This window comes from Nipponia nippon, unplaced genomic scaffold (genome assembly GCF_047370975.1).
Source record: "Nipponia nippon isolate SJK-2023a ecotype South Korea unplaced genomic scaffold, ASM4737097v1 scaffold_8, whole genome shotgun sequence".
NCBI classification, from domain to species: Eukaryota; Metazoa; Chordata; class Aves; order Pelecaniformes; family Threskiornithidae; genus Nipponia; species Nipponia nippon.
In genome coordinates, this window is record NW_028262402.1 from 33,061,366 (window position 1) to 33,078,312 (window position 16,947).

The 16,947-nt window shown below is 41.1% G+C and overlaps 1 protein-coding gene across 1 annotated transcript; it reads right to left on the reverse strand.

Annotated features, from left to right (window-relative positions):
* Window positions 1-11,892: 11,892 nt before the first annotated feature.
* RMI1 (RecQ mediated genome instability 1) lies at window positions 11,893-16,941 on the reverse strand. Its single transcript, XM_087742336.1, has 2 exons — window positions 16,803-16,941; window positions 11,893-14,720 (listed from the first exon to the last, which is right to left on the reverse strand). Exon 2 carries the CDS (start codon window positions 14,690-14,692, stop codon window positions 12,809-12,811), a length of 1,884 nt encoding a protein of 627 aa, XP_087598462.1. The 5' UTR covers window positions 14,693-14,720; window positions 16,803-16,941; the 3' UTR covers window positions 11,893-12,808.
* Between the last annotated feature and the right edge of the window lie 6 nt (window positions 16,942-16,947).

The following is a 16,947-nucleotide window of genomic DNA, read 5'->3' on the forward strand; positions in this document are numbered from 1 at the left end:
GCTGAGGCCACTTGTATGAGGTTCAACAATGCTCAGTGCCGGGTCCTGCACTTGGGTCACAACAACCCCATGCAACGCTACAGGCTTGGGGAGGAGTGGCTGGAGAGCTGGCTGGTAGAAAAGGACCTGGGGGTGGTGGTCGACAGCCGGCTAAGCATGAGCCAGCAGTGTGCCCAGGTGGCCAAGAAGGCCAATGGCATCCTGGCTTGTATCAGGAATAGTGTGGCCAGCAGGACCAGGGAAGTGATCATCGCCCTGTACTCGGCACCGGTGCGGCCGCACCTCGAGTACTGTGTTCAGTTTTGGGCCCCTCACTACAAGGACATTGAGGTGCTGGGGCGTGTCCAAAGAAGGGCAATGAAGCTGGTGAAGGGTCTAGAGCACAAGTCTTATGAGGAGCAGCTGAGGGAGCTGGAATTGTTTAGTCTGGAGAAGAGGAGGCTGAGGGGAGACCTTATTGCTCTCTACAACTCCCTGAAAGGAGGTTGTAGCGAGGTGGGGGTCGGTCTCTTCTCCCAAGCAACAAGCAATAGGACAAGAGGAAATGGCCTCAAACTGCACCAGGGCAGATTTAGGTTGGATATTAGGAAAAATTTCTTCATTGAAAGGGTAGTCAAGCACTGGAACAGGCTGCCCAGGGAAGTGGTTGAGCCCCCATCCCTGGAGGTATTTAAAAGACATGTAGATGTGGTGCTTAGGGACCTGGTTTAGTGATGGCCTTGACAGTGCTAGGTTAACAGTTGGACTCAATGATCTCAAGAGTCTTTTCCAACCTAAACAATTCTATGATGCTAAGTAAAATATTTTATGTTTTGTACTATGGTATACTTAGAAGGTCCAAATGAAAGCAGGACCAACAATATTAGACACTTTAGTTAATAAATACAAAATTTAAATAAATAGCAATATAACTAGTTCTATGTATTTATTTCTCCAACCTAATGAAGATTTTCCTTAGAATGGCTCAATCTACCCTCACTGAAGTTAAGAGTTCTCAAGAAGACCTGTCAAAAGAATACTATCACTACCATTTCATGTAGCATTGCTAAGCATAAACAATTATTAGTTCATATTATGATGGTTAATCTAATGCTACATATAGATGTTCAGTTAGTGTTTTAAATTAGTTAGTTTTCATGCTTAGACATATTAACTTGTGTGGAGGTTTTTGGTTGTTGTTGGTTTTTTGGGGGCTTGTTTTTAAGGTTTAAGAAATACTACTGATATGGGGATTATAGCATTAACTGTACTTCTATTAGTGACTGTAAGCATATCAGATTTTTTAAAACAGATTATCCTGAATAAGGCTTGTGTTGTAACAGGAAGGGATAGCTATGCCAGCAAACCAGGAATACACCTTATATTGACAAAAAATTTGTTCTTTGAATATAGGTTTTGCTGTCCTGAATCAGAGACGGTATACAAGAATCATATTTTTAACCAACATTTTATATTCACCAAACCTTCTGCTGTAGGTGTAGTCCAATTATTGCATTTTTTAATTTCCACCAGGGACTATTAAATGCAAAGGTACAGCCTCTGGCTGAGAGGGCCCACGAGCCTGAGACTGCTGAAAGAACCAGGGAGGTAGCACTATATGCTTGCCATGCTACCCTCAGCACACAGTACTAGATATTTTCAGGGACAAAATACTGAACTACATGGGTTGCTGCTGTCAGCCTTTACAGGCTTCCTGTATTTTTGTTCATAGAAAAAAGATTTATTAAAAATTTCACATAGTTGCCCTAGTATTCCAACATAAGTTAATAATTGAATTCTTGTGTGTGAGTTTATTATGTTTACAAATGGTTTTCTACACATTGGAGGTGTGGAAAATCACATTTTGTGTTCACCATACCACTTACATATTTTTAGTAATGTATTCTGAGAACTCGTTAGGACACATGGGTGGAAAATTCTCATTTAAAGTAGAATAGTTGTTAAGCAACTTTAAAATTTTATTAGAACCCTTTGCTGCATTTCATTATGAGGTTATTTCATAATTACTCAGCAGGTCCTAGGTATTTACTAATGCAGAAGTGACAGTACATGATACTGCTGAATTATAACTGCACAGCTGGAGAAGATACTTAGAGAAATAAAGAACAGATAAATGCATCATTTAAAAAGCATCAGGGGAAAACTCAGCATTGAGCATCCTCCCTCATCCTCCACAGTTGTAAATAATGCTACAAAATTCAGCTTGGTTGTCTGTCTTCTAACGACTTGAGGAGCCAACCAAATAGAACCAGCTGGTTCATTACTTATGCAGCTTACAGGAACTGCGATATTGGTACCTGGAAGAAAGCTATGCTCCCAACCAACGAAGGGATGGGCAAAATGCTGCAATTAGCCCTGTACTCACTGTGCTGAATTTAGCGCAGTGAGTCAACAGGATGGGGCAGAATTGGGTTCAAAATAAGCTAAGACACACTACTTCTTTTATCTTCGGGAAAAAAAACCCTAAACCTACAATTCCTTTTGCCTGAGTAACACCTGTATTGCCCACCCTCCTAAATTCTGCTGTGAAAAATGAAGTTACCACCATCATTCAAGACTATCTAACGAATATGGTAATATGTTACTACCTCTCAGAGAGGTAAAGGTGTTATTGTTTTGCAGACATTATTTGTGCAGTCATTCACAGAAGTACGGTTTATATTTTAACACTCCCAGACATAAGAAATTAAAGTTCAATGGAATACTTATGAGAAAATATTGATTCGCTGTGCCTTCCTTTCTCTTTTGACTACGAAAATTCCAACAGGAAACACAGTGTAGATACTAAAGGCCCTCAAATTAAGCAATTTCTTCCAATTATTTTGCATATCTTCACTGGTATCTTTAATCAGTATAAATATTTATGTTTTTCATTTTAGCTTCTGCAGTTGAATTGGGCTTTCTGCAATCACTTACTGTTTTTCAATGTCCCGGACAGCTTTGAATTTCCCTTTTTTCCCTCCTGCTTTGTTTATTATTCTTTACAGCTCCTAACAAAGCCATTGTTTGATTCATGGAAGGAAACAGAGGATACAGTAAGCTTTTTCTCATTGTGATATTCAGAGCTCAACTTCTTAGCTTCCTTCCCTTCTGTTCTTTACTTGGCCTCTTCCTATATTTTCACCCTATCTTCCTCCTGCTGGTTCCAAAGGATGCCTGTTGCTACCCATCAGCAGAACTGCGGCTGTGGCTGGGGTTTCACACGCGTTAAACCAGCATATGCAGCTCTCCGTGACCCTCCCCCTGCTTCTTTCCACCCCTACACCATTTCCTCCTTTGTACCTCAGGGAACTGATTCAAGCTAAAATCCAACCCAGCAACTAAAGAGAACTTTTAACCCAGCAGCATTATGGTGATGTTTTTGATAGTTTTTAACCCAGCACAAAGAAGATGGTGTGCAAGCATGGAAAGAGGGGCAGGAAAGGTCTAATAGCTTCTTTTAATGGTCAAGCTGGTTCGTATAGATCTAAAGCAAATGCAGAACTACGATATGAAATGATCAGGTCCTTAATTTTTTTCAGTCAGCCAAATTCCGCCTAAATCTTAAGGTGCAATACGGACACTATTTTATTAACTGGGGTTATTACACAGCTTCTGCAAACTGGCACCAATTATACCAGTTTAAGCATCTTTATACCAATAACACAATGTCCAACGATTGTCAGTCTGTGTCAATTGTATCGCAAGTAATGTAGTTGCACTGAGCCTGTCTCCCATAAAAACCACACAAATTCACTTTCTGTGCCCGAAAGGCATCAGGTTACCCCAGACATCTGAATGGCTTGCAGGCTTCTTCCGTAGAACAAACATACAGGTTTTTGTTTCCAACGATATGCTGGATGAGACAGTATTGTCAAAAAAACCCGACAGCAGCCTTAAGTTTTGACACACAAAGTTTGTAAGTACTATGGGAAATATTAAGGAGTACTTCTTGTAGATGAGTTCTGCTGTGAGAGGGTCCAGTAAAAATTTTGCTACTGATTGCTCCGTGCACTTCACTAGCACAACATCAAATACTCCATATGTGTAAAGAACATTGCTTCCTTGCCTAGAACAGCAACTTTAGTTTAAATATATTTTTCCACAGAGACCAAATTAAATTAAAACCAGCAAATGATGCTTGTTTTTTTAATGTTGTTTTATTTAATCTTTTGGGTTTTTTCTCTGCTTAAGTAAGAAAACACCTTGCTAAAATACACTTCCTTTAAGATACCTGACTTTCTCAACAGCCACCCCTTCCTTTTCCACTAACAAATTCTCCTCCTCTAACCATCTCTTTACACTCCCAAATGAAGTCCGAAATGCAGACACACAATTTCCCAATATCACACCAACAAAAAAATCTTAGCTGACAAAATATTAGAACATGCCTCCCTCATGGTACGAATATGGTTGTCTTACTTCCATGACAGAACATCTTTCTTAAACTTTTAAATCCTTGGCATAATACAATATGAACAAACTGAATGTATTTCTCAGGAAGATCTAAAGTAGTACTTTACACTGAAGACGTAATATTGGATTTTTAGATTCAAAACTATTCATTTCACAAAATAATGGGTCTTCATAAATAAAGTTGAACTGCACATTTAAATCAGTTTGTTAAGATTATCAAAACATTAATTTTTTTTATCACACATTTTCATTTATCTGCAGCTGAAAAAAACTTCTTTAAATAAAGTTTCTCTCTACAAAGAGGCTGCAACAGAGGCTGTAATATTTTCTATCTACAAGACAGTGGTTTTGTAAGAGCTCCATCAATATATAGTATACTGTTGGAGCATATCACATTCTGTGTCACAAGAATGAATTACTATTAGAAAAATATTAAAAATGGATAAATACATAGCCATGTTGCATTTTGTACATTTGCTTCTCTTTATGCAGACTGATTAACTCTACCTGCATATGGATAAATAGTATTTAGCTTTGAGTATTCACAATTATTTCACTTTTTAATTTTTGCACATGTACCCAGGGACTAATTTACTGGTTATTATAAAGGCCGCTACGAAGATATCATTAGAGCAAACTAATTCCCAGTTCTGTTTTTCAAATAGCAGAAATGGAAGAATAATCACTGAATCAGGAGTTTTAAATGCAATTAGGAAAAGAATAGTCACCTAACTGGTATTACCTGACAGAAGAAAACCAGACTCTTTTTTTTTTTTTTGTCTCATGATTAGTCATCTACCATCACCAATACTCGAGACAGTAGATAGAGTATTTTACTGGAGATGGAGCATTATTTCACACCGTTCTCTCTTATTTTACATTAAAAAAATTATAACCTGTGTTCTACAACACTAGTAGTAGAAAATAAGGTCATAAATAAAAGCTAATGTAGTTATTAAAAACATCATGTAGCATCAATCTCATGTCCTTTCATGAATAGCAACAGACCCTATAGATAACACATCTGCTTTTCTCCTATTTTGGCTTTGCTTGCACTATCAAATGTGATCACATTATAGTATTTAACAGCTGACGCCTGTCAGCTTTGTATCTGACCACTTGTGAAACAAAAAGTAAAGCTTATTTCAGTGTTCTTCCATACCTTAACATATATTTTAGAGTGGTATGACATTTATTTTATGTAAGCCCGTGCTGCACATATGCTTGGCAGCACAGTCTTGGCAGCTCAAAGGTATTTTTCATGAATATTTGCATTCAAGTAACCGATCTGTAAGTAAAAAGTTCCAGGCAATACACATGTGTTTTCATAAAAATGTATCTATTGAATGATTATTTGAATGTTTTAAATTACAAGTAGATTCTTATTTACACTTTCTATTTAATGGCATTTTCTAGTTTGGAGAAACTGTATGAGGGCAATTACACTAATAGCAGGTACCAGGGGGTAAATTACCTAGCATGTGCTTTGGTAGCCAGAAGCGCTGGGGCTAAGTCTGTTTTTCTTTACAATCAATGACAGATATGCGGTTTAATAGCAATAATGTGTGCCCATATTTTATATATAGTACACATCTGTTAAATGATGATTGTATTGTAATTGTAAATATTAAAAGAAATTTTCCTAAACGCAGAAAAGTCAGTTGTGAGTATTTAGCTTGTGATTACATTTATTTCCTAAATGCTGTTAGTGGAATAAAACATTTCCTCTTAACTATTGTAAGTCACACCCTTTTCCATCACAGATTCTTTGAACATATGCATATTTTCACCTTAGCATTTTAAGATTTTTTTTTTAATCCAAAAGAATGCTTTGTGAAGGTTGTGATTCTGCCAGTACTTTAAAAGTGAGATCAGATCAGCATCTGCTGCAGTTAATGCTATCATTGCCTCATACTTGTCCCGTAATTACCAACATTATTAAAGAAAGCCTGTGACCCTTTACGCAGAAATAATAATCTGCTTTTTATTTTCCCTACAGCAAAGGTTGTTCTCATCCAAGGACAAAATTCAAAACTACCGAGGATGATACAAACAAAAAGAAGTTGCTTAACACATCACTCTGGTCTCTACCAGCCAAGTTACCAGCATAGGTTGTGTGGGCAGTCTCTGCAAAGAGTTAAGTGCTTCTGAAAAAGCTAAATCTCTGGGCAGGGAAATGCTCATTTAGCTAGTAAGAAGCATTAAGTACTGAATGTCTCCCAGCTCCGGCCTCCACCTACAGATAAGGTGCTTAACAGAGCTGAAAATTAGATGCTTTCAGCCAGTTGGATTGAAATTCCTACTGCTCTTTGAGTAGCCACAGAAATGAGGCAAATGTATTTTTCTTTGCTGCAATGACCTTGTGAGAGCTCCCTCAGGAAATGGGGAAATACCCTTGTCCTGAGAGGCCTCTACCTGTTAAATCCTTCAATGAATGTCTGCTTCAGTTCATCCAACTCAGTTTCTCTCTCTGGTTTGTGCTGTATTACCAGGCTGTATTACTGATACAGGTGGTATTTGGGAAGCCTGCATTTTGCCCTTTTTCATATTAATGGAACTTTGTTGAAATCAATGACAGTTTTGTTCTTGAAAACCATGTAAAAGTTAGATTTTTTGGTATTCATCTGCTACAAAACAATAGCCTGTATATCGCCGTTGCTTTTTAAGTAGTATTGCTAGTCAAACAAGTCATGTTCTTCCACCATCCACACTGCCAAAATCGTAAAATGTATTAAACCATTTTAAAGCCAGCATTAACTGTGACTTGTTTTACCATATGAAACCTATGATACAGCCCTTCTCCTAAAAAACTTACAGCTTACACAGGAATACAGATACCAAGAGAAGCAGGTGACCCATGAGCGGATGACAGAAAAAGGTCTGCGGGACCTGCCACTCGTAAACAAGAAAGATCTAAAGATGGAAATGTTGACGGCACTCCTTGCTGCAGTGATCTTGACATTGTGTTGTTTTAAATGCTCAGAAAAGCAAGCAAGTTAAAGAACACATCTCTGAGCTTCAGGAGATCAGACTGCAGCTTATTTAGGAATCTACTGGGATCCAACGGGAGACTGCTCAGGTAGGCAGAAAGGCCCAGGGCAGTGGGTTGCTTTTCAGGATAACCTCTTCGAAGCACACAAACACTGAGCAGTGCAGAAAACCAAGCTGATGTGGCAGGATGACAGCACAGATGGGCCGGCAACCCCTGACTGAGCTGAGATGTGGAAAAGGAAGTACACAGAGGGAATTTCAGGAAGAATATAGGGACACAGGACAAGCACACAGGGCTGAGAAGGGCAACAAATAGGGCTTTGGTAAGTGCGTCAGGAGCTGAAGGAATACTGAGGAAAACAGGGCTCACTGTTGAGTGAGAGAGGGGACCTACTGACAAAGGACAAAGGAAAGACTCAATGCTTTTTTTAACCTTGGTTTTGAATGGTTAAGGTCTGCTTTCTGGCCTCCCATTTCCCCAAGCTTACTAACAGGGTCTGCAGAAAGGTAACACAACCCACATCAGGGGACGGGACAGGGACTGCAGCAATCCTGACCAGAAGACCACTACACATCGAGGGGTCAGTGACCCACATGGTGGTTACCCTGAGCAGGCGCAGCGTGGCCTTCAGGCTGCCTCGGGCTGCACAAAGCCCTTGGCTGCAAGACAAGCTCAGGATGCGCATGGTGCCAGAGGAGCTGGCGGGCAGCTCCCACTTGGTATTTGAGATTATGCCACCTGCATGGCCTTGTCTTTATCCAAAAGTGTTAGCTCTAAAAACTAGTATTTTAAATGGTACTTGACAGAGTCTGAGTGTCTTTCTTACTAAGGTCATATGTACCCGCACCTCCTGGTGAAGTACCTCCTGCAAGGTACTTTACCTTGCAGACACATACAAGTCTCCATTGGACCAGACAGGGTGCTGCTGAGGGCATGGCTTATGTCACCACAAGGCTACTCTCCATGATATTGCAAAGGTCATGGCAATCAGGAGGTTCCTGATGACTGGAAAAAGGCAAGTGTCATGCCCGTCTTCAGGAAGGAGCATCCAGGGAACTACCGACAGGGCAGCCTGACCTCAGTCCCAGAGGTTAGAGCAGATCCTCCCTGAATCCATACCTAGGCACATGAAGGAGATGGTTATTGAGAACAGCCAGCATGCATCTATCAATGGCAAGTCATGTCTGCCCAACCCTATTCCCTCTAGGAAGAAGTTTCTGACTGCATAGATATTGGGCAAGTGGGGGATAAGCTACCAGACATGGCAGGGAGGGGCACGGGGAAGAATAGGAAAGAAAGCAGTCAGTGTTAGAGAACCAGTACCATATGCTGAAGGCTGAAGGTAAATCAGCAGTGTGATCTTGCAGTGGTGATGACCAGCCACATACCAGGTTCTGTCAGAGCAGCAAGCAGGTCCAAGAAAGGAAGCTGCCTTCTGCTTTCAGCACTTGTGAGACTGCATGTGGAGTACTGTGTCCTCTTTAAGAGTTCCCTAGCACAAGAAAGACACTGACATAGTAAGGCCGGTGACCAGCAGACGGCTGCCAAGGTGGTCAGGGAGCTGCAGCACATGCCAGTCCCCAGAGAGGATGACAGAACAGGGTTTGTTCAGCCATAAGAGAAAGCTAAGAATCAGAAGCAGGACAAATTCTGACAGCAAGACACTGCAATTTCGCCCTGTTAGAAAACCCAGTGTAAACAGGGAAAAAAATCCTTAAGGAAAAAAAGATTTAAAAGTGACACACTGATACAAAAGTATGCTACACATACATTTAGATGAGAAGCTGATTTGTAGGAAACTTCTGCCTCTTCTGTTGAACTAAGAAGGGTTGCAGTGTCAGGCTGCCCTTAAACTCTCATTTGCTGTCATTACTGTTGGCACTCTGTTCCTTCTAGGACCATAATGCAGAGAACTGGACCTGAAATAAGAGGTACTATTTACATCTTAAAGTCCTTTTTGCCCTTTCCTCCCAGGTAAATACATTTAAGTTTGCTTGCCGCCAGATAACTCGGAGGTAGTGTGCTATAAATCACTCTTCCCTCCCTATAATAAAAAGCTTAAAGTTATTACCTTTTTATTCTAAAGAGAAATGCTTGATATTATAATAGCAAGACATTAAGAAATAGGGCTTTATATTTAGAACCAAATGTTATACTCACTGTTCTATATAACCACATTCCGTACTCAGCTAGTGTGAAAATCTCTCTTTCTGATATGACCTGAAATATGTAATTCTTTTAGTGTGAAGTCACAGTACTGGAGCAGTCAGCACACCCTTTCAGAAATCCTTTAACGTTCCTAACTGATAGTTTAAAATGACATAACTCAACTAACTGTTGCTTCCTTAGGACACTACCTTCATTCAACAAGAAGGAAGTTGCTGGATTATAATGACATGCATCGCTGTGGCGAAACTAGTACCCAATAGGACTAGGCGAGTCCTCAAGCTGTTCTTGCCAGCCTAGTTTATTTGGAAACCTGCCACATTCTTCAGTCCAGTCACTGCCTTGTTCTACAGTTTCAGAGTGAATAGCTTTAAAGGAAGTAGGGCGCAGCAAAGTTTCTGAGAACTTTCTTTTTTCTACTACCTTGCCTTAGTGACAGAGCTTTTAGATGAGATATTCTGATGCAGGTATCTGGCACCACCATAGCCAATTTATTGTTTTCATTTTCTTTAATAACTGTAAGAAAAGAAAGGCAGGAAGAGCAAACTTTCATCATTAATGTAACAACATCCAAGTTATCGTGTAAGAACATTGTAGGTGTCGTACTTTAAAACTGAACTAGCTGGAAGTTTCCGCTGTGATCAGCAATGAAAAAATGCAGTTTATTTTTCCCATTAATACGAAAACATTCCTGAAGAATACAGCCTCTGAAACTGCACAGTCATATATTGCAGGTGCAGAAGTCTACTTAGCAGCTCAAAGAATGTTAGCAAGAAAAAGTGATCTTGTAATAAAACAGCACGGAGAAGAGAGGACATGAAGGCTACGTGAAACTCGTGCGAGCAGCTGCCATAACAATTGCCTTCAGCAGCTTGTACAGGAATTCTGTTGCACTCCCCAGCAGGAGTGCGGCCATACCTCTGCTCCAGATCACTACCACCGTCAGTTGGGCTTGCAGCCTGTTCTCTGAATTCAGCCTGTAAGAGCTCTGATTACCTGAAGGGCTGCGACATGCACCACTGCTTGGCACACTGAAGCAAAACACACATGCAATACATCCACACAGAGAAAGAAAAGGCTCTGAAAAAAAGATACAGACAGTCCAATTGAAAAATCCCTCTCCTGGCTACCAATTTTACATTCTTTGCACAAAAGTATTAAGACTAACAATAGAGAAGTTGGTTCTGAGAGCCAATAAAGTGGATAAGGCATGAACCGATGACTGGTACACACAGCCACATACGCCATTCTGTGTTTGACATGCTGCTCTTAACTAAGCATGCTCTCTCAAAATCACTTTATTTCATTCCTTTTCTTGTCTGAAAAACTATGCAACACTTCTCATTAATTCTGAAAGCTTAAACACAGATCTGGAATCATTATATGCCAGAAAATTAATTGCACTGAAAGATCGACAGAGCAGTCAAGCTCTAAAGAGCTAGCAGTACTGAGATTTGCCTTCTTCCTTGCACTGGAGAACAGGCACAGCAGCAGCCTTCCAGGAAGAACATCCTGAAAATGAAGACAAGGACAACGTGGGGGAGGGGGAGAAGGAAAAGTTCGACAAACAACAGCGCCCTTAAGGCGGGGGCGGGGGGACGGAAGCCCCATGAACTTTTTAGTAGAGATGACTAAACCTTAACACAAACACAGGAAAAGGACAGGTGTGACTTCACCAGCTGAAACAAAGACAACGCTTAATTTGATTCCACGCTTCGAATGACATTCCTCTTGCTTTGCACAAGCAGAATAAAGTCTGCGGATTATTCATTTAGCTTGAACTTTAAGGACTCCTATCCTTCTATATGGTAAGGCCAAAACTTCAAAGGAAGTTTCCATAACTCATAAAAGAAATGTTTCCATAAAACTGCACTAAAGGTTTACAGTCAGCTGTATTACCCTTTACAGGGATTACATGAGATGAAGCTTGGTCAGTTTCCTACTAACAAGCAATTTTTTCTGACACTGTAACAAAAGATCCAGCAATATAGGTTCCACACAGACAAAAGCTTTTGCTGTTACAGTTCTAAATGATGCACAATTCCCAACAGCCTCAGAAAATAAACCCAAAGATGACTCACAGCGTTATGGTTTGCTCAGGTTTTTTACATTCTTTTTACATTCTTTGCAAACACTACCAAGCGCAGACTTCTCCTGTCGTTGGTCCTCTATCCTTGGCAGAATTTTAATTCTAATTTCAAAGAAACAAAAAACAAGAGAAGGGAAAAGGATGGGAAGAAGGAAAAGGAAGAATGAAAAATCCAATCAAACTATTTCTGATACTCTATACGCTCAACAAGGTGTATATTTTTCTTTCAAATTGACTAAACAGCTTCCACCAAAGTTTAAATTGGAACTTTAATATATTTATTGTCACACATTCTAAAGCAGAAATTTTAAAAAAATCAATCAAAATTAAGACCAACATTAAATATACATATACAACTGGTTTGTAGCACAAGTATTTGACTATGCTGTGAAAAGGTTAGACAAGTAATCATGAGTTAATGAAGAAGGTTGTCTGTGGGTTCAAAACTATTAGCAATAATTAACATGAACATGACAAAAACCAGATTCCCCATGTTATAATCATTCCTGTTAATAAAAGATTTAAAAATATTTGACTTTTTTTTTTGTTTGATTTTTTAAAATATACAGCTTTTTATCTCGTTTATGTATAGGGTTGGGGGTTCCCCCCCCTCACCTGAACATTTAGAAGAAAATCTTTCATTTCTCTGTACTTCAGGTTCTTGCACACTGAATATGTATTCGAGTTTTCAGGCTGGCATAGTCAGAAGTGACTGCATTTAAACAATAATTCTTTGTTTCAATTTACCTAACTGCTTTCCTCCAAGACTGATAGTCTCCTATAGCTACCTTTTAAAAATCAGGTAAGTAATCATCCTTGAAAAAGTATAACTACAAGACGGTTTGTTCGTTGTTATCAATTTCCTGACAAATTCTGCTTCCCCAGGTCACCAGTCAAGAACACGGAGGATTTTGCAGAATGAAAATGATACGTGAGTATTTTAAATCAAGACAGAAATGTTTGAAAGCTTATTTTAATACTATCACGATAAAAACCAAACTGTTAAGTTTTGCTCCAGCAAGTCATCTCCTCCTCTCACTTTTCCATTATTTTTCCTGATAAGAGAAAAGACATACCACTTAACTTTAAAATTTAACTTTCAGCAGTCCTTCAGGGGAAATCTGACTTAAATGTTTCCTAATATACAGTCTGCAAGTTTGCACACATTATTTATTCAAACGTTTCTTCAATTGTTCTAGATGCCTTGCATCAGCATCCTGGAGAGTTAATACAGTGGCTTTAGACTGAAGTGGGTTAAACTCTATAGTCATCAAACAACAGAGATCTATCAGTTGCTTTTGACATTCCTCTAAACCATCCTTAAGCTGCAGATGTAAAGCTGGATCCTTTTTCAGCCTATTCATTTCAGGCACTGAAAAGCCAATCAAACTTGTTAGAATATCATCAGCAAAATCAACTTCAAGATAAGCTGAACCATCAGAAATTTTTGCCTTTATACCCCAGGATCCATTGCTGCTTGTGAGGTTTCCAGTGAGAGTAACAAGAAAACACTTAACTTTCAGAATTGTAACAGTTTCTGGGTTTTTTGCAAGGAGAAGGGAAATATATGTGAAAGGTGGAGAATCTAAATCTAAATGTGTCTCTACTGCTCTGCAAGGAAAGGTCTGTGAATCATTCTTCTGCTGATCTGCTTCTGGATCCGTTTTTGAGAAAAATACAGGATCATCATGTAACAGCCTGCTGTCAGAAGCGTGCTGGGATTTACATCTGCTCTCATCTAGGTCTGTACCATTCTGCCTGTCTCCAGGAGGATTTTCCAAAGAAAAATCTGCAGAACTGCAGGTCTGATGTACGCTTTTGTATTGTGAAAAGCTACTCATACTATTTCCATCTCCATCAAATACTGCTCTTCCAAAAGTCTTTTGCTTGCTGGTAGCTTCTACAGGCTTCCCTCTTTTATTCACATCATCTTTTTCACAAGTGCTATTTAAAGATGACTTGCAGGAACTTCTAGATGTATGTGGAAGTCTCTCAGTAATTAAACCTATGTTTCTGTTTGTGACCACTGGCGGCACTTCTTCCAGCTCTCTTTGCATCTCTTCTTCCAAAAGAAAGTCATCATCTAAAGGAAAGTCATTTAAAAAGCCATCGGCATGTTCTATGGGAGGTGAAACTTGCCCATCTGAATGAGGCAAAGGACTTCCAGATTGCTGTAGCAAAACATTTCCATTGTGTGCAGTCAGTGAACCTGAGGCTGTACTAAAATTTTTGCTTCTACTGTAGTATCCACTTTCTAAAGCTGTTTCATTGTTTAAAGTAAATTCATTATTTTCATCAAGACTGGCTAAAAGCTCTTCATCCGACGGACCTAGAGTTTGTTCTAATTCATCCACAGGCCTTGAAACAATTTGGTTGTGACCAACTTGTCCAGCAGAGTTAGGGGTTTCAGTCTCTCCAATTAATCTAGCAAGGACTCTTTCCTGAGTGAACTCCTCCAGAAGAGCATCCACTTCACCCCCCAACAGTTTCACATTTTCCGGTTTAAGCAGAAGGACTCCAAGACGATATGCAATATTACCCTGTACAGTGATTTTTGTTCCAGGAGGAAGATTACTGTGGAGGACAGGCACTGGTTGATACTCCATGCCCTGAATTTGATGTATCCCATCAGTTAGTTGCAACATCAGCATTCGAGTAGGCTTTGCTTCCCATGGCTTCTGGAATGTCTGAGTACTGGCTGTTACTTCTTCATTTACAGTATTTTTCCCTCTCAGCTTCTGCAACTGGGAATATGCTGGCTGGCTAACATCAACCAGTGAATCAATCTGTATGGAGTAGAAGCCTGACAACTCTCCTTTGGGAGCATCTAAGATGCAGTCAGGCAAAATAGGATACTCCAAATCTCTTAGATCGGTAAGAAGCCATTGCTCAAACACCTGCCTGTTAATTTGAGCTTGACTTAAATTACTACCACTATTTTCTTCCTGGATCCAACTAATACATGCTTCCAGCCATGTCAAGGGAACTTTAACATGCCATGTCGATGACAGCCAAGTTTCCACTCTTGCTGCAACGTTAGATGTAGACATTTTCTTTTAAGTTAAGAGAGTGAATTCCCTAGAACAAAGCCCAAAAAGACATATTTACTCTTCTGACAACAGCTAAAGTTATGACAAGTCTCTCGCTCGTATTATATAGAAATCTGCTCTCAATTCAAAGTTCTGCTATTCTAAGTGTGACAACATAGAGGCAATTTAAATTAAAAACACTTCTACAGATACTAAAAATAAACACGCATTTCCAATATTTAAAGTTTCAATCAGCATAAAAAGTATGTGCAGTTTACTCATCATGGAATATCAGGAACGTATGGAGAATTCTGCAAGCAACCCTGCTTGGTGACTTCTCCTTTTCTGTTGATTTAATCAGAAACATACAACTGAAATCCTTTTATTATGGATAGAAAGTGACTGGATGAAACCAGAAGTAGATTGTTATATATATGTCCTCTATTCTTTTTTTTTTGTTTTATTTCTGTGGGTGGTGCTGTTAACAACCAGTTTACTTTAGAAATTGACCTAAGAAGTTATTCACCCATTTCATCAGCACTGTTGAAGAGACCCCATGTATGATAGAAGCAAGCTGGGATCTGTCAGCACTTGTATCACAGGGGTGAGTTTTACACTGTAACTGGATGAAAGCTTTGTACCCAATAACAGAAAGCTAGCTTGAAACATCATTGTTATCTAAAGACCCAGCCCAGGGTTTGGCTGCAATAGCACCAAGTCTTGCCAGTCATCATCTCAGGAGCTAATAAGCTCTAGCTTCTTGCTAGTTTAGGTAGTAGCTATGCACATATAGAATAGGATAGGACAGGATAGGATAGGATATTGGAAGAGACCTACAACGATCCTCTAGTCCAACAGCCTTACTGTTTCAGGGCTGACCAAAAGTTAAGGCGTGTTATAAAGGGCATTGTCCAAATGCCTCTTTTTAAGGGACTGGCAGGCTTGGGGCAGTGACCACCTCTCTAGGAAGCCTGTTCCAGTGTTTGACCACCTCTTGGTAAAGAAATGCTTCATAATTCCCAGTCTAAGCCTCCCCTGTCACAGCTTTAAACCATTCCCATGCATCCTATCACTGGATCCCAGGGAGAAGAGATCAGCAGCTCCCTCTCCACTTCCCCTCCTCAGGAACCTGTGGAGAGCAATGAGGTCACCCCTCAGCCTCCTTCTCGCCAAAGTAGACAAGCCCGGAGCCCTCAGATGCTCCTCACAGCACATGCCTTCCAGCCCTTCCACCAGCTTTGTTGCCCTCCTCTGGATGCATTCAAGGACCTTCACATCCTTTTTAAATTGTGGGGCCCAGAACTGCACACAGTACTGAAGGTGAGGCCACACCAAGGCTAAATACAGCGGGATAACCACCTCTTTTGACCAACTGGTTATGCCGGGTTTGATGCACCCCAGGACGTGGTTTACCCCCTGGCTGCCAGGGCACGCTGCTGGCTCATATTCAGCCTGCTGTCAACCAGCACCCCCAGGCCCCTTTCTGCAGGGCTGCTCTCCAGCCACTCCTCTCCCAACTTACACTTGTGCCCAGCGTTACTCCATCCCAGGTGCAGAATCCGGCATTTGGACCTGTTAAATTTCATCCCATTCATCACTGCCCGATGCTCCAATCTATCTAGATCGCTCTGAAAGGCCTCTGGTCCCTCAAGAGAGCCAACAGCACCTCCCAGTTTGGTACCATCAGCAAACTTGCTAACGGTGCATTCATCTCCTGCATCCGGATCACTGATACATATACTGAAGACCTATTAGGCTGCCTAACTGTGCCTGGATCATGTTTAACCCCTTAGAGAGGATGACCAAGGAGCTCAGCTCCCCTATAGAGAAAACAAAAATTACTGTAAGAATAGTTAAGAAACACCAGGTTTGGGTTTTTTTGCCACTATAACTTGCAGCGAAGAAAGACCACCCTGCCAACTTCTCCCCCAAAGCTACACCGCTCAGAAGACACCGTGCCGCTACTTAACCACGGCAAAGCGCCAGCCTGCCAGCGGCGCGGCGCTGCCTGCGCGGGCCGGGGCCCTGACGGGCGCTGAGGGGAGGTGAGCGGAGGCGGGCTGGGGGTCGCACCCCGCAGCGCCCCGGAGAGCCGAGCCCCTTCCCCCCGCCCCGCCCCACCCGCACTTACCGGGGCGAGCAGGCGGCGCCGGCGGGGCGGCCCCGGCTCCCACCGCCGGGGCTTGGCGGGGGGGAGGGCGCGGCCGCTCTCCTCGCGCAGCCCCCCAAAATCCCCGCGCGCCCCAGCAGCCAATAGGAGGCGCGCGTCGCGCGCG

Coding starts and splice junctions, on each gene's coding strand:
- RMI1 (XM_087742336.1), bottom strand. CDS start 14,692: ATGTCTACATCTAACGTTGCAGCAAGAGTGGAAACTTGGCTGTCATCG.